The sequence below is a fragment of the Geotrypetes seraphini genome, chromosome 4 (assembly GCF_902459505.1).
Source record: "Geotrypetes seraphini chromosome 4, aGeoSer1.1, whole genome shotgun sequence".
Lineage (NCBI taxonomy): Eukaryota > Metazoa > Chordata > Amphibia > Gymnophiona > Dermophiidae > Geotrypetes > Geotrypetes seraphini.
Window position 1 is genome coordinate 213,104,724 of NC_047087.1, and position 18,767 is coordinate 213,123,490.

The following is an 18,767-nucleotide window of genomic DNA, read 5'->3' on the forward strand; positions in this document are numbered from 1 at the left end:
CAATTTGTACCACTGAGCGGCCTGATGTCCTACTAGATCTGTCTGGTAGCAAATGATATGCAAGCTGTAATAAGTTTTTAAAGTTTTCCATTCAGGGAACCCACTCTGAATAGCCTGCTTCAACTGAAACCACCTATACTGTTGAGACTTTAGAATGCCAAATGATTGTTGCAGCCATGAAAAATCAAGCAGTTTCTCATTAGTTATAACATCATCCAAAGTCTGAATACCTGCCTGCATCCAATTCTTCCATGCGATCCCAGTACCGCCTATTTGAGAGGAAGCCTGGACACTGTTTAAAGGCACAGTGCTCGAGGCACAAGACCTGTACGTCCCAAGGTTTAGGAAAGGGTGCAAAAAAAATCGAACTAGAAACCCAGCGTGGATAACAAATGCAGTTAAAAAGGCGATAGGTGACAAGAAAGCATCCTTCAGAAAATGGAAAAAGGAACCAACAAAGGAAAACCAGAAAGGCCACAAAAGACACCAGAAAGAATGCCATCGAGAGGTCAAGAAAGCGAAGAGAGAATACGAGGAAAGACTGGCAGGAGAAGCAAGAAACTTCAAACCCTTCTTCAGGTATGTGAAAGGGAAACAACCAGCCAGAGAGGAAGTAGGACCGCTGGACGACGGAGACAGGAAAGGAGTGATAAAGGAGGAAAAAGAGATAGCTGACAGGTTAAACAAATTCTTCTCGTCAGTCTTCACCAGAGAGGACACATCCAACATCCCAGAGCCCGAGGAGATTATAACCGGAGACCATGATGAAAGGCTGGTACAGCTAGAGGTAAGCAAAGAGGATGTCCTCAGGCAGATAGATAGACTGAAGAGTGACAAATCACCGGGCCCAGACGGTATCCATCCAAGGATACTAAAAGAACTGAGAAACGAAATAGCAGAATTACTTTGCCAAATATGTAACCTCTCCGTGGACACATGGAACGCGCTTCCAGAGGATGTGATAGGCCAGAGCACTTTACAGGGGTTCAAGGAAGGTTTGGATAGGTTCCTGGAGGATAAGGGGATTGAGGGGTACAGATAGAACTAGAGGTAGGTCATAGAAGGGGTCAGAAAACACTTCACAGGTCATAGACCTGATGGGCCACCGCGGGAGCGGACCGCTGGGTGAGATGGACCTCTGGTCTGACCCAGTGGAGGCAACTTCTTATGTTCTTATGTTCTTAACCATAAGGACTGCAAAGTAGATTTCATTATAGGAACATCTGTTAGTTTATCAATAAATTTAATTGTTTTCCATGTATCCAATAAAATTATGTTGTCCTTAGCATATCTAGGTAGTCTGATACTTAATACATGAGATAGTCGCATAGGTGACATAATTTTCCATTCTAGATATAACCAGTCTGGAAGATGTTCCATGAGCTCAGGGAGGATCCAATACATACCCTGATGCATTATATAGGCTTGATGATACCTATAAAAATTGGGAAAATTTACCCCACCCTCCACAATTGGTTTTTGTAAAGATACTAGAGCAATTCTCACATTTTTCCCAAGCCAAATAAATTTTGTCAGAATTCTATTTAATCTATATATATAAAATCGGAGGTATGTATGTGTATGTATGTGTGTATGTGCCGCGATCACGCAAAAACGGCTTGACCGATTTGAACAAAACTTGGTATGCAGATCCCTCACTACCTGGGATGATATGTTCTGGGGGTCTCGCGGCCCACCTGCACACGTGGGCGGAGCTACAAACATAAAATCAGATTTCAACCATTCATGTCAATGGAAAAAATGTAAAAAGCTGCCATTCTCACAGTAATTCAAAAACGGCTTGACCGATTTGAACGAAACTTGGTATGCAGATCCCTCACTACCTGGGGTGATATGTTCTGGGGGTCTCGCGGCCCACAACTCTATGTTGCTTGCTCAGGGCTGGGATCACCCAAGAATTTATATGTTCTTGCTCCAGGAGGTGAAACTAAAAATGTTGTTTATAATCACGTTTTGCGTTTGTTGCATTGTATTCATTTTGTCAAATATTTCACATTATAATTTGAATATTGTACTTTTTATTAAGCTGTAAAAAAATAATTTCATTCACCACTATAAAGTATCTTTATTTGAATCCATTTACAGTGTTATTGCTATAATTAAATACCCTTGCAACGCCAGGGCATCAGCTAGTTTTTTATAAAACGACCCCGGGAAAAAACCTGGCATGTAGTTTTTAAATTTTAAATATTTTATTGTTTTTATAGATGTTGCATGTGTGGAGGGGCATAATTGAAAGGAACGTCTAGGTCCTTTTTCATCTAAGTAGCAAGTCGTCCAAAGTAAAAAACAGCCTAGGACACATTTTTGAAAAATACGTCCAAAATTTTTTTTGTTTCGAAAATCGTCTAACTATACGTCCTGCCGATCTGATCGTCCAAGCCGCTAAATTGTCCATCTTTACACCACATTTTCATCCAACTTTTTGTCCAAGTCAAATACGCCTAGAACAAGCCTTGTTGGATGTGGGAGGGGTCTTCAAAGTGATGGACTGAACACTCAGGCATGGCACATAAATAGTGGGGTACCTTTTAGGGCACTGCTGTGAACTTCACAAAAAGGGTGCCATGTCTTCTCCTCACTACAGCTTCCTTATAGGTCATGGTGAGCCCCCCCAAAACCACCTCCAGAATCCCCTGAACCCACTTATCTACCACCCTAATAGCCCTTATGGCTGCAGAAGCTACTTATATGCCAGTAAAAAAGGTTTTGGGGGGTGTATAGGGGAATGCACATGCTTAAGTATCAATGCAGTGATTACAGGGGCTTATAGGCATGGGTCCTCCTCTCCATGAGTCCCTAACCCAACCCCAAGATGGCTTAAGCCGCCTCTGTGCTGGACAACTAGGCTTTCCTATGCCAGGCTGCCAGGTGATGATGGTCTGGAGGCTGAATTTTAAAGGTGTGATTATGATTTTATGGGGTTGAGGGGTGGGGGGGGAGTTGTTGATCACTGAGGTAGTGTGTGGGGGTCTGTATTATGTGTTTGCAGTGCTTATCTGGTGACTTTAGGTGGGTTTTTGTGACTTAGACCATGTTTTAAATGGTCTAAGTCACAACGTCCAAGTTCCGTTGATCCTGGGTTGTATAACTTTCGGTTATGCTGTACGACTAAGTCTAAGCCTGCCCACATCCCGCCCAACTCCCACCCTCGACACTCCTCCTGAAATGCCCCATTTAGCTTTGGTCATTCAGCGGCACTATGAAGGCCTAGGTCATTTAGAAATACGTCCAAACCCCGTTTTTATTATCGGCACTTGGACGTATTTTGATAATGTTCGTGCAAGTGCTGACTTAGACCGATGTTTGGATATTTTTGTCTTTCGATTATGAGCCCCATAACGTGTTTGCATTGACTTCTTGAATGATTGTGTCCTATCCTATTTTATTTGGAGTTTCATTCTTGTCTCCGTTTTAAAATTTTTGTAAATCACTAACATTTCATCTTACCATAATTTGGGTGATCAATCAAATCTTGAATAGAAACATAGAAAAATGACGGCAGATAAGGGCCATAGCCCATCAAGTCTGCCCACTTCACAGACCCACACCCCTGAGTCTGCTCTCCTGGGGATCCCTCTCCTAATGACCCATCCTTAACTCCATCCTCTTAAGGATCCCACACGGGCATCCCATTTACCCTTAAAATCTGGCATGCTGTTGGCCTCGATTACCTGTATCGGAAGCTTGTTCCAATGATCAACCACTCTTTCGGTGAAGAAATACTTTCTGGTGTTCCTATGAAATTTCCCGCCCCTGAGTGTAAGCGGATGCCCTCTTGTGGCTGAGGGACCCTGGAGAAGAAAAATATCTTCTTCCACCTCGATACGTCCGGAGATGTATTTAAATGTCTCAATCATGTCTCCCCTCTCCTTACGTTCCTCGAGAGAGTAGAGCCGCAGCTTGTTCAGCCTCTCTTCGTATGAATAAACATAAACATCAACTAGGTGAAGTATTTGTGTTTGTCCAATAAATACTTCCCCCCATACTGGTGTTTATCAGTTAAGAGGTAAAACCAGAAGATCTAACTCTAGAATAAAAATAATATATATAGGATTTCTGAGCCTTTGTCCTTTGACGCAGGCTAGTTGGGTTGAGAGAATTCCTGATGCAGCACTTCCAGGATTTCTAGGAGTAAAAAGAATTCCAGAACACAGACCTCAAACTATAGTGTGTACATTTTCAAAATACATTATAAATGATAAAACAGAAAAACTCCCAGAAAGAGATGAATGTATTGGAATCAGAAGTTTAATCTAGGTGTTGGTATAATTCTGATCTCACAATGTTGTCTTTTTACCTTTACATGTACTGAGCAGTTATCTTGAAATATCAAATAATAAAACCTGGCAAGAAGCTTTAAGTCATATTTACCATGTTTGTACATGTATATAAATAAAAAGGTATGGCTGTAAGTTCTAAAGACAAATCCATTAGCTTATTACATACTGAGTTGCCCTCTTTTCTCAAACACTCTGTCAAGAGAGATTATGATTAATAGGATTTTCTGCTGAAACTCTTGGCATGTCCTTGTGTATATCAGGCACTTTGTTTCCTTACAGAAGAATATGGACCTTCTTTATTATGTGTTTTTTATAAATATCTTCTTACTCAAACTGAACCCAGCCACTTTTTTATGTATAACAGGATGTTCTTGCTCAAATGATCGTATTGGGAGGTAAGACAATGATATTTATATTGTAGTTGTGTGCTATATGATTGAGTTAAAGTAGAGTGGAATTGATTTACAACAGTGATGATTGGAAATAATAATAATAATAATTTTATTCTTCTATACCTCCACAATCTTGCGACTTCTAGGTGGTTTACAATCAAGGTAGCTGAACATTTAGCAAGTTATAATATGCGGATGATCAGAGGAAATACAGAGTGCAGAGATTTTAAGAAAGCGAAAATGTAAATATACAGTTTTCTGAGCGCGAATATCGGTTATTCAGTTTGCTAAGAAATTTCTGAGAGGACCTGTTAGGAAAAGGTCACGTGTTACAAAAAATACAATGAAAAATTACAATATGATAATAATGGTTGTAGTGGATTGCTTGGTGTGATCCTATCCATCATGATGCAATGCAGGGTTAAGTGTCTCATCCACAAGATCACAAGGAGCAGCAACAGAATCTGAACTGCGCTTCCCTAGTTGCCAGTTTGGTGTTCTTGCAATTCCTTGGAAGAAGTAAAATGACCTATTTTAAGACTAATCTATTACTCCCTGCTCATCAGTTTGTTCTTATTTTTGCACATGACTACATAATTTACTTATTTGTAAATTAGAATAGCATGTTAGACCTTATTACATTAACGTAAGCCTCTGTTTTCATAGGAGTTTACTTTGCATGGCTACAACCATGAGAATGATTCCCACAAATATTCCTCCAGACATCCGGAGAATTAGGATAGAAAACTGTCACTTAACAGAACTGCCCCGTGGGTCTTTTGATACAGTGAGTGCTTTGGAGTACCTCTGGCTAAATTTTAATAACATTACAGTTATGCATCTGAAATGCTTAGAGTATCTGAAGAATTTGACAGAATTGAGACTGCAAGGAAACAAACTACACTCAGTCCCATGGACAGCCTTTCAAGACACTCCTGCATTAAAAATATTGGATCTCAAGCACAATAGACTGGATGTTCTCCCAAAGCATGCATTGAGGTATCTTGCAAACCTGACCTACTTAGACTTATCCTTCAATCAGCTCACAGTCATTTCTAAGGATGTCTTTTCTAACTGGCCTCTCTACCAGAAGATTCAACTGTCTGAAAGCAAAGCACAAAGCAAACTTAATGCAGTGCTGGCTCTGCATGATAACCCATGGATGTGTGACTGCCGCCTTCATGACTTTGTCCAATTTATCAAATCAGTCAGCCCACCTGTCATTTTGATGAACCCATATTTGATGTGTTCCAGTCCTGATTTTAGTGCAAGGAAGTTCTTTCATGAAATAGAGCTGAATAGTTGTACAAAACCAATCTCCTCTGCTCTTTTATCTAACCTTACTGTGAAGATGGGTTTCAATGTTTCTTTGACATGCTTAACAAAAGCAAGCCCTGTTCCAGAAATATCTTGGATTTATCCGCTGAAAAATTTAAGAGCATTTAGTGGTAAGTATTAGTAACATTTTATGGTAGTAGTGGGAGGAGTGATGTCACGTCTTTGGTGGTTCCGATGTAATCCTTAGTGTCAAGTGAAGGAGTGGCCTGGCGGTTAGAGCTGTTACCTCAGCACCCTGAGGTTGTGGATTCAATCCTAGCACAGCTTCTTGTGACACTGGGCAAGCTACAAAACCCTTCATTGCTCCAGGTGCCATAGTTAGAATATGAGCCCACCAGGGACAGATAGAGAAAATATTTGGAGAACACTACTCTGGACTTCTCTAAGATAGGACAGTACATAGGCGTCAGAACAGGGGAGGCCACAGGGGCCATGGCCTCCCCAAAACCTGGTGCTTGCCCACCCTCCTGATTCCCAGGGTTTAACTTAAAATGATCGGGCAGCTGCCGCCACACAGCTTCAAGGAGCAGGCCTGTCCCTGGAGGTAGAATGAAGACTTCCGGGGGCAGGCCTTCTTCAGGCAGCTGCCGCGCAGCATTAAGATCATTTAAACTTGAAACTGCCACACAATTTCGCCAGGGCTAGGGCGGAGCGCCCTGGCCCCCCCAAACAAGACAGCATTCCGCTGCCCCTGCAACAGTATATCAAATACCAATAAACATAAGCACCCACAAGATTTATCATGTGCTGCCAAGTCTGTGATATGTGCCAAATCACCATGGAGATGTCACCATTTCTTTTGTCCATGCACAGGCCTTCACATTTCGGCCCCTTCCAGGCCAGGTTTTCAGGATTTCCTTAATGAATATGCATGAGATCTATTTGCATGCACTGCTTCAATGCATATTCATTGGGGACATCCCGAAAACTTGACTGGATTCGGCCCTCAAGGACCGGAGTTGTGCAGGCCTGCTCTAGCATCTACTTTAGCAGATGTTCCCTCCTCTATAACAGTACAATAAAATGTGGTATACAAGTCCCAATCCTTTTCTCTTCCCTTATCTCTGTTCAGTGAATATCACTTAATCTCTTCTGGTCAGTCTCTGGCAAGGTCACCCAGAACAGCCCCTGCCTCTTTTCCATCTCTGGAACATACCACAAGTTTCATAAAGGGTCAAGCTAAAGTTCCATATGCATTAACAAAAAGTAAATTGTCTTTTAACTAAAACTTGCTTGCAATGTGGTACCAAAACAAATACATCTGTGTTGGTATCAGGCCTTGTCCCAGCATGCCTCTCTACCACCATCTCCAGTGCCTCCAATTGCTTCAAAATACTGCAATAAAACTAATCACAGGAGCTAAAAAAATTTGATCACATAACTCTGCTGCTTAAATCTTCACAATGCCTCCCTGTGAAACATAGATTGACCTATGAGAACCTACAGCTGATGTTTACGATCCACCAGTTACACTTCCCACTCTATCTGGACCAAATGCTGATTCCCATACTTGCCATCTCTAATCCTTCACTCCCTACAACAAAATCAGCTTATTGTTCTTACTATCAGACAAATCACATATGAATCTAATCAAAGTGGTATCTTCTCCCTCTTTATGAAATGCTCTTCCCTCCTATATCCGGTAGGAATCTTCACTTGATAAATTTAAATCCACACTCAATACCTATTTGAGTGAAATCTCTTCTTTTTAGCTTCCCCTGCCCTGTCTACTTTTGGAGGGCATTCCTCCCTTTCCTTCCTACTCTATCCAATCACTCTCTTCTCTCTATCTCTCTTTATTATTTGTTTAAATGCAAATGACCTAGGTGCAATGTGATGGGTGGTATATCAAATCTTAAGTGCTTTAAATGCAGCTGCATTCACCCACTGACAGATGGCAGTGTCCTACCTACAGTCTTATTCCAGATTGCTTTGAAAACAATCAAGTTTCAAGTTTCAAGTTTATTAGGTTTTAATATACCGACCATCAAATAAATATCTGGCCGGTTTACATTACAATAAAAATATAAATAAGAAAGAGGAGTTAATATATTCAATATTTAGAAGTACAAACAGTGTATATTAAAACATAAACAAGACAAACTTGATTGTGAGGGAAGAGGTATATGGAAGGGTATAGTTACATTGCTAAGAGAAAAGGGAGAAAGAGGGAATGGGAAAAAAACATTTGGGTGGGGAAAAAGTCTTTTAGAAATAATTTTTGAAAGTTAAATAATTGAAAATAACTGAGAAGTAGATACTAAACTGAAATAAATGCATCACGGAATAGAAAAGTCTTTAGGCCTATCTTAAATTTATCCAGTTGTTGTTCGTCGCGAAGAGGTTGTGGTAAAGAGTTCCATAGCACTGGAGCAGTGACAGAGAAATTTATTTTCCGTGTGTAGTAAAAATTTTTAATAGAGGGGATCAGAAGGAGATTTTGATTTGTGGATCTCATACAATGCACTTCTGTATAGCAAAGGAGAAAACAAAGGATAACTTGGTATCTTAGTAACAGGAACTGCAGTCTGTCGTCTGTGGCTGAGTATCTTACGTTGTGGCCTCCCATCAGGGAAGGAAGTGCTCTGCTGTGACTCTTTCTTTTATAGGAAGTAGATTGTGTCCATAAGCTCTACCCTAGAACCGGATTGGAAAGGAATCATTGCCTATTGCTTCTACTAAATAAACGGAATGGCCTGCCTTTTGAGATCAGGGGGTATCCCTTTCCTGCATTTTCACTCGGAGATTGATTCTAAAGTTTACAGGCCAAGCTTGTTTATCAACTTCCTATTCAAGCTGGAGAAAATGCTGGGCTTCTCATTGCCAGTTTTGCCCTTTCCCCACCTTCCTACATAGAAACAAGATGACAGATAAAGGCCCAATGGCCCATCCAGCCTGCCCATCCACAGCATCCACTATCTCCTTCTCTCCCTAAGAGATCCCACATGCCTGTCCCATGCTTTCTTGAATCCTGGAGTTCTTTATGTGAGTGAAAATAGATGGTCTCACATTTAAGTTCGCAATTACATCACGGGCATTGGTTTCTGGGAGCTTAATCATAATTCTTTCTTTTTTTTTTAATATTCTTTATTCATTTTCAAGATTACATTAAGTGTTAAAATATATTCAATCACATAAACAATAAATATATCACTTAGAAATAATCAATGACACATCTCACAAATTCTTATCCCCATCCCTATCCAAACCCTCCCTCCCATAAATTCCATTCTCATATAAGACATGTAATAATAAAATCCCCCCCCCCTTCCCTGCACCTTAAATTTACAAATAAATATAAGGGAACCAATTTTAAATTAATCTTTACAATACTTTGTTAATGGTTTCCACACATCCTGAAACTTCTTAAAATAACCCCGCTGTACTGCAATAAACCTTTCCATTTTATATATATGGCATAAAGAGTTCCACCAGAAGTTGTAATTTAATCTCCTCCAATCCTTCCAATTAAATGTGATCTGCTGAATGGCAACTCCAGTCATTATAAGTAGTACTTTATTGTTATTTGCAGAAATCTGACTTTTTGCTCTCATTTTCATACCAAATATCACAGTATCATAGGATAATGCCACAGGGTTATCTAATAAATTATTAATTTGGTCCCAAATTGATTTCCAAAAATTCATAATAAATGGACAATGAAACAATAAATGATCTAAAGTTCCTGCTTCTAAATGACAATGCCAACATCTATTAGACAAAGAACTATCTATTTTTTGTAACCTAACAGTAGAAATTATGTTATCTTCATTAAGCTCATTTCTCATAAGCAAAAACACACAAATGGCATTTCCTCTTTGCGAATATTGGTTTCCTGTACCCTGGGTTTGTTCAAGTATATAGTAACAATTTGGTGATGATTTCTAGCGTGATGTACTGTACTGAGAAATAGTACTTTCTTGGGTCCTGCGGCTATGAAAACACCTTGAGAGTTGGTACCTTAATATACACAGTGGGAATTTAAAACCACCAGCTGCTTCTAGATGTTGGGAGACGTTAATCTCCATTCCTCAAAACTGGGAGTTGTTATGGGTCTGGAGTGGTCCCTCTCTCAGGGTCACAGTAGCTTTACTGTATATAACAGGGGTGTCAAACTCAATCACATTAAGGGGCCGAAATCCAAAACACAGGCTAAGTTGCAGGCCAGACCCCACCCAACCTCTGCCCTAGATCCCGCCGCCATACTAGTACTAATTATAACACAATTTTTTCCATTCATTTTTCATATATACACACACAGTATAATCTTATTAACACATAATGGTTAACCACAAAATTAAACTACACAAAGCACACTGTATGCTTCTCAACATTCATTCCTACCAGAACACAGATAACATTACATTACATTACATTAGTGATTTCTATTCCGCCATTACCTTGCGGTTCAAGGCGGATTACATTCCAACTAAAAAACAGGAATTACATATAAATTAAAAGGAGTAGAATAAGCGATGACATAGAATTTTTTAAGGTAATAAACATTGGATAAAGAGTTACCAAAGGGAAGTGGAGGTCTTTAGGAGGTAAGAATATGGTGAAATTATGGGTTTTAGATAGCATTTGATAGGTAAAAGTGTTGTTAAGAGTAAGAGGTTTTAAGAGTGGGTGTGGTTAGGACTGTTTCAGGGCTTTCTTGAAGAGTATAGTTTTTATTTGTTTTCTGAAAATCTTGTAGTCTGGGGTGGTTAACAGTAGGTTGGAGATTTGGTTATCCATTCTTGCAAATACGGGACCACAAACTAAAAGTACTAATATATAAAAAAGAAACCCTAAGATTCAAGACGCATGCAGTACAGCCCCCAGAGAAAGAGAAACAAATGTATTTCTTCCTGAGCAGTGCAAAATATAGACAGCAAATTAAAATTCTCAAAATTGACACAATTCAAACACTAAATTGAAAATAAAATCATTCCTCCTACCTTTATGCCCTCCGGTGGGTGTCTTACCTTCTGGCCATTTTATGTGGCCCACAGTCCAATGCCCTCGGTGTTATCTTGTGGCCAGCTCTCTCCTCCTCACAGCCGCAGTGTGCACGAAGCCGCGTGCAGCGGTGCCTCATGCATCCGCCTGAACCGGAAGCCTTCTCTCTGACATCGCAACGTCAGAGGGAATGCTTCTGGACGAGGTGTGGGACACGCGAGGAGCCACTGCACGCGGCTTCATGCATACTGCAGCTGTGAGGAGGAGGGAGCCGGCCACAAGCTAATACCGAGGGCATCTGACCTCAGGCTGCATAAAACGGCCAAGCGGGCCGGATTCGGCCCGTGGGCCTTGAGTTTTACACCTGTGGTATATAATAATGTCAGGTCTTGCAGAAGCAGCTTCAATATAACAAGATCACCCAATTGCTATCACAATATAACTGTGTCTAAAAATGCTCAGAACCAATAAGGTAGAGAAATCACAAACAGGGACTAGCCCCTAGATGTGCCTCTCTTGGTCAATCATGGCATTTGAAAGTGACGTTTTCTTTTGTGCTGCTGTTGTGCTCAACTCTGTGCAATGCTTTATCATAAGAGGTTTCTAAACGTTAATGCACTTAGCTGAAGGAGTCTTGAAGGCTTACGGGTTCTGACGCTTCCTCAGAGAACCCACTTCTGCGTGACTGGAATGACCAAAACCGGTCCACTGATTCATCTCACGTTCTTCATATTGCTTTCTTTTTTCTTTCTTTTTTTTTAATTGAAATTTAATTGAAATTTTACAAATAAAAAAGAATAAGAATAAAACAAAACAATAAGATTTTAATTTACAGATTTACAGATTTAATTTACATAATTTAAGCTGCAGATACCAAAATATACATAATAATATGCAAAACATAGGGCTCCTTTTATTAAGCTGCGTTAGGGTATTAACGTGCGGAATAGCGCGCGCTGAATTGCTGCGTGCGCTAGACCTTAATGCCAGCATTGAGCTGGCGTTAGTTCTAGTCTCGTAGCGTGCGGTAATATCTTGCGTGCGCTAAACACGCTAGCGCACCTTAGTAAAAGGAGCCCTTAGTAGAGATAATATACAAAGTAAAGTTAATTAAGATTTATATGACTCCTTACATCTTCATCAAGAGGGGTCCATGGCTATGTTATTTTCATATTGCTTTCCGTTTCCTTGCAGAAGCAGCACACTTGATGACAGGTGAGGACGTCTGGCTGTCTCATGCCATCGCCTGCTCTGCCTTTTGAGAAATAAAGGGGCCTTTTACTAAAGCCCTGGCAACAGTTGTCCTAGGCATACAAAAGCAAAATAATCCAATAGAACTGCAGTGATATGTCAAACAGCAAACAAAAAAGAGAACTGCAGAGATGATGTACAAAAAAACCCAAGTCTTTAATCAATAAATAAGCAGCACGTATCCAAAGAGTATGGTCCACATGGGGTTAAAAAACCAGGACCCGACACGGTTCGTCTTTCGAAGAACACTCCTTCCTCAGGGGTCCTAAGGGTATTAAAACCTCATTCTAGGGAACCATTTGGTATACAACTGGAAAACAGAGTGCAATTTTGCCGATCAAAAATGAATGTGGTAAACTATCTCGCAGTGCTATACTGAAAACGAAAGTTTTCCTATTTTTGGAATCAATGGCCATGTGCTGATTGCACAAGTAGAGCATGGCCATTAAATATATTACATAAGAACATAAGTAATGCCTCTGCTGGGTCAGACCAGAGGTCCATCATGCCAGCAGTCAGCTCACGCAGCGGCCCATCAGGTGCAGGACCTGTATAGTAATCCTCTATCTATACCCTTCTATCCCCTTTTCCTTCAGGAAATCATCCAATCCCTTCTTGAACCCCAAAACCGTACTCTGTCCTATCACGCCCTCTGAAAGCGCATTCCAGGTGTCCACCACCCTCTGGGTGAAGAAGAACTTCCTAGCATTGGTTTTGAATCTGTCACCTTTTAATTTTTCAGAATGCCCTCCCATTCTTGTAGTCTTAAAAAGTTCTTACTGCCACCCATGTTGTAGATAGTAAGGGCTCATGCGCTAACCCCAAGCTAATCAGTTAGCGTGCAGCAATGCCCCACATGCTAAGGGGTCTTTTTGCTAAGCCCTGGTAAGCACTAACTCATGCTTAACACATCTTAAAAAAGATTGCTGCAGGATGCGTTGAGGCATTCCACAGCAAATTTGGCAATTTGCACACACACACACACATCATGTGCCAAAAAATGATTTTTATTTTCTGGGGAGGGGACATGTTTGGGATAGAGATTGAGCATAACAGTGCAGATCAGTTAGCAAATCAGTTTTGGTTTGGATTTTCAAAAGTGTGTTTGGGCCCTCTTTTCCTAAGGTGCTCTAACCGATTAGCGCACACGAATCGCTAATGCGTGCATGTTAGTCTATGGGCGCATTAGCAATGAGCGTGCGTTAATCGGTTAGCACACCTTAGTAAAAGAGGGGGCTAGTATCTGAAACTGATGCTTTAGACTTAGGGGTCCTTTTACAAAGGCGCGGTAGCGGTTTAACGTGCGGAATACCGCGCGTTAAACCGCCTGCCGCGCTCGTACCTAACGCCTCCATTGACGAGGCGTTAGGATTTTAGGCTGCCACGGGGGTTAGCGCGTGATGAAATGTCCGACGCGCTAACCCCCGTAGCGTGCCTTGATAAAAGGAGCCCTTAGGGGCCCTTTTACTAAACCGCAGTAAAATTTGTAGTTACCCTGGCATAAAGTGCATAGTAGCTGCAAATGTTATGCTGCATCCAGTGAGGGCTGAACCAGCATTTTCTAATGCTGGTCCAGTGTTGAAGCAACAGTTAGTGCATGGTACCTGGCTATGGTTAATTTGGGAGCTCATTCAACCTCCTATTTGGTAGGTGCTAAATTCTCCTACTTTGTGCGTTAGCCAGTAAGGGCCAGATTCTGTAATGGGCGCCTAAAAAAGTTAGGTATCTGTTACTTGTCAGTCACCCTTAGGTGCCCATTACAGAATTGCTTGTAACAAAGAGCTAATAATTAATGCATTGTTTTACAAAGTTTAAAATTTTTCATCCTGACCATACGAGATTTTGTATTAAAATTCTTGCAGCCTAATTAATGGGCATTAAAAGCACTGTTAATGCATATTAATTGAATTATGGGTGTGTTAAAATTGCTTTAAATGCAAATTAATCATTTTCAAGAGTATTAGCATATTTTAGTAGTCTAGGTTTGGGTTGATATCTTTTATTTTTATTCTTGTACCTTTTATTTTTATTCGCCGTACCTCAAGAAGGACATGGCGGTACTTGAGAGAGTCCAGAGAAGAGCAACTAAGCTAATAAAGGGTAGAAAGACCTCTCATATACTGACAGACTGAAGAAGCTGGGGCTTTTCTCCCTGGAAAAGCGGAGACTTAGAGGAGACATGATAGAAACCTTCAAGATCATGAAGGGCATAGAAAGAGTAGACAGGGACAGATTTTTCAAATTATGGGGAACCACAAGTACGAGGGGGCACTCAGAGAAATTGAAAGGGGAAAGGTTTAGAACAAATGCCAGGAAGTTCTTTTTCACTCAGAGGGTGGTGGATACATGGAATGCGCTATCGGAGGATGTGATAAGCAAGAGCACGCTACAGGGCTTCAAAGAGGGTCTGGACAGGTACCTGGAGGACAAAGGGATTGAGGGGTACAGATAGGAGCAGTGACGTACCAAGGGGGGGGGGACGGGAGGGGCGGTCCGCCATGGGTGCCAGCCCTGAGGGGGTGCTCCCAGCCTTGCCGTTCAGTCCCCCCCACCCCCGAAGGACCGCTCACCCCACTGACCTTCCTGCACCACCTATGAAGCAGCCCACAGCAGGATCCCGACATCAGCGATCCCTGAGCTGCTTGGGCGCTGCTTCCTGCGCCGCGGTCCCGCCCCTCCTCTGACGTCAGAGGAGGGGCGGGACCGCTGTGCAGGAAGCAGCGCCTAAGCAGTGCAGGGATCGCTGACGTCGCGATCCTGCTGCGGCTGCTTCATAGGTGGTGCGGGGAGGCCAGGGGGCGAGCGGTCCTTCGAAGTGGGTCGGGGCATCAGGCCTTCAGGGTAGGGCGGGTGGGCAGGCAGGCAGGCAGGCTGGCTTTCAAGGGGGAGGGGGGTGACAGGCAGTCAGGCAGGCAGGCCTTCAAGGGGAGGGACAGGCAGGCCTTCAAGGGGGAGGCAGGCCTTATTAGGGGGGATAGGCCTTCGGGGGGGTGCAGACCTTCAAGGGGTGGAGGACTTCAAGGGGGAGGGACAGGCCTTCAAGGGGGGGACAGGCCTTCGGGGGGGGTGCAGGCCTTCGGGGGGTGCAGACCTTCAAGGGGGTGCAGGCCTTTAAGGGGGGGACAGGCCTTCAAGGGGGGGGACAGGCAGGCAGGCCTTCAAGGAGGGGACAGGCCTACAAGGGGGGGACAGGCTTACAAGGGGGTGGGGACAGGCCTACAAGGGGGTGGGACAGGCCTTCAAGGGGGGGGGGACAGGCCTTCGGGGGGGTGCAGGCCTTCAAGGGGGGGACAGGCCTTCGGGGGGGTGCAGACCTTCAAGGGGGTGCAGGCCTTCAAGGGGGGACAGGCCTTCAAGGGGGGACAGGCAGGCAGGCCTTCAAGTGAAATTTGCATTGATTATCTGATTGAATATGTACTTACACTTTATATAATTTTGAAAATGAATAAAAATTTGAAAAAAAAAAGAAAAAACAATTCAATAGGCTGAATCGAATCGAAATTTTTTTTCCTGAATCTGGCAGCATTAATTTGCGCTACTGTCTTAGACTTTAGGACCTGGGATTGGGGAGAGATGGCATCCTCAGTACTTTATAATGCAAGTGAAATGAGGATTTGGTCAGACTTTTGAAGGGTCTGCAGAAAAAAAATATTGTATAGGCCGGGGACATGAGACAGCAGGAAATGGGAACTTTTCTTCCTTCTATTTTTGTGAATGGAAAGGCTGAGGATGTCAGAGAGTTCAGTTAAAATATGTGCTTTATAAGAAAATATAATAATGTGTTTTATAAAGTTTATAGCATAGCTGGCCTACCCAGTGAGGTGTTCCTAGTGGTGGTGGTGGCAGCATGTCAATGTGTTGAGAGGAAGAGGTGGTCTGGGAAATTCTGCTGAGCAAACTCCGGGCCCATTTCCACTCCCCAGTTAGTCCACTCCACTCAACTGGTTCACACACTGAGTGGGGTTTTGGGTGTTGTTTTGGGATCTCTTCCAGTGGTTTATCAGTATCTCCTTGTGGTCCAAGGAAGGAAACTTTGTTATCCTTAGCATTGACCTACAGAATATGTTTGTAACAGCGCTGCTTGTGTGGCATTAGGCTATGTAGTGATCGAAAGAAAAAAACAGACCTTTGCACATTTTTGCACTGTATGGTGGGTGTATGAGGAGATTCACATTTCCTGCACAGCTAAGTCCATGTGAAGTTACCTTGTGCTGTATTTGACATCTAGCAAGGTCTCTGTTTGAAAGAAAAGATCTAAACTTAAAAATGAAGTGGCCAGAAGTTATGATAAAAGCAGATAGTGTAGCTGGTTTTAAGAAAGATTTGGACAAATTCCTGGAGGAAAAGTCCATAATCTGTTATTAAGACATGGGGGAAGTGTCTGCTTGCCCTGGATCGGTAGCATGGAAGTTGCTACTCTTTGGGTTTTGACCAGGTATTAGTATCCTGGATTGGCTACCATGAGAATGGGCTACTGGGCATGATGGACCATTGGTCTGACCCAGTTAGGCTATTCTTATGTTATGTTCTCATCTGTAGGGGCCTTTGTTTTCACTTCTTATTTTAATGTATTTTTTTTCTGAGAACTTATTAGTGTTTTTTATAATGGGAACAAAAATGGAAGAGAAGAATTAATGTGTGTGGAATGGGGGGGGGGGGGTAACTAATTTCTTCAGCTAAATAATTCAATCCACCTCAACCAGACATAAGAGAACTCACGCACCATTCACACACCCTCCAACCAAAAACGTCAAAAGAAAAAAACTGTTCGACAACCTCCTAGCCATTCGAGCTGCAACACTCGACCCCCAACTCTACAATCAATTGACATCGACCACAGACTGCAAAACCTTCAAAAAGAAATAAAAACCCTTCTATTCAAAAAACACATAAAACCGAACTAACACAATCAGAACTGTCCCAAGCATCACCTGCAACTACTCCATATGTACTTCTGATGTCATGACAATTCAGACATAATTTATGTTATGTTATGTTTGGAATATAAGAAAATTTTCACTGCCTGTTTCTATTCTGACCATTTATTCTATTTCATGGTCATTACAAAAAATATTTTTTTACATTGGGGGGGGGGGGGTGTCAAAAAATGATGAGCCCCGGGTGCCACATACCCTAGGTACGCCACTGGATAGGAGTAAAGGTAGGTAATAGGGATAGGATTAGAGGCAGTTACAAAATTAGTCAGGGACACTGTTCAGGCAATTAGGCCTGATGGGCCGCCGCGGGAGCGGACCACAGGGCAGGATGGACCTCTGGTCTGCCTCAGCGGAGGCAACTTCTTATGCTCTTGTATAAATACAAAATATTTTCATTTGTATTTTGTTTAGATGAAATTCTAAAACAATTATAATGATTATTTCCCTATTTGCATTTTGAGCTAATGGGTATCATTACATTGTTGCTATTTGGAGCTTATTAACAACATATAAAGCATTTGATTTTAAGAGATACATAGTTATCATTAGTTAAAGCTTCATGAGGATGTTAAAATCAGCGATCCAAGTATATAAGGTTTTATTTATTGTTGATATTCTTTCCTTTAGTGTCTGACACTCACACTGGCGAAGACACCGTAAAATCTGAATTAGTGATTCCTTCAGCACACATTACAGATGAGGGCATATATACCTGCACAGCAACAAATTTCCTTGGGAATTCTTCCACCATGTTGTTTCTTAAGGTCACAGCTCCTGAAATGGCTTCACCTTCATCCTCCATTTCCAAATACCTCTCACGTCCCACCTCAGTAGAGAATGTTTTCGTTGATGTAAAAATTTCAAAGCAGACAGTATATGGTATTTCCTTGGAATGGTACGCAGTGACAGAAAATGCAGCAGATAACTGGTACACAATCTATTTTGGCAAATATGAGGATCTCAAAAAAGAAATTATTTCAATTGGTCCAGGAATAAATACATATGCTATGAGTGACTTACTGCCAGCCACAAAGTACGAAGTGTGCATCACTTTGAGGAGCCAGCAGCCCCAGAAAGGCCAGTGCATTGTTTTTGTCACAGGAAGTGACATCAGTCAGCTGGAACAGCGAGAAAAGCTCATCCACATTATTGTCATTGTCTGTGCCATGGTGTTAGCCGTGCCCATTGGGATGTATGCTTGCACTACTGCAACCGGTTTCTGCTGCTTACATAGGTGTTCAGCGCTGTGCCGTAGGGAAAAGAACGGCAAGAAAACCTTGAAAAAAGATAAAAACAAGGAGAACGCTTTTGAGAGCCTTCAGACTAGCAGTAATGAAGGGCTTTGAAACCAGGAAGGCAATGAAGACAGCAGAATGCAGAGGTGTTCAGAAGACAAACTCCACCAATAGAAACCTGAGCTCATAAGCAATGCTAAACATTACTAGGACACATAAGAAAATACAAGCTTCACACATCCTGTTTCGTAGCCTGACTGAATCTAATACAGTGCTGCAGTGAATCTGAAATATATTTCTTTTGAGCTATGAAGACAGCATGAAGATAACTGTGGCGAACCACTTAAGCTAGGAATGCATTTCTCT

The 18,767-nt window shown here is 42.0% G+C and overlaps 1 protein-coding gene across 1 annotated transcript; it reads left to right on the forward strand.

Moving 5' to 3' along the window:
• Nucleotides 1–5,375: 5,375 nt before the first annotated feature.
• LRIT2 (leucine rich repeat, Ig-like and transmembrane domains 2) lies at nucleotides 5,376–18,512 on the forward strand. Its single transcript, XM_033940546.1, has 2 exons — nucleotides 5,376–6,144; nucleotides 17,794–18,512. Exons 1-2 carry the CDS (start codon nucleotides 5,376–5,378, stop codon nucleotides 18,510–18,512), a joined length of 1,488 nt encoding a protein of 495 aa, XP_033796437.1.
• Nucleotides 18,513–18,767: the final 255 nt, after the last annotated feature.

Excerpts from the sequence above, each read along its gene's own strand:
- LRIT2 (XM_033940546.1), top strand. The coding sequence starts at position 5,376 with ATGGCTACAACCATGAGAATGATTCCCACAAATATTCCTCCAGACATC. Across the intron at positions 6,145-17,793 it reads AAATTTAAGAGCATTTAGTG|TGTCTGACACTCACACTGGC; the intron begins GTAAGTATTAGT and ends TCTTTCCTTTAG.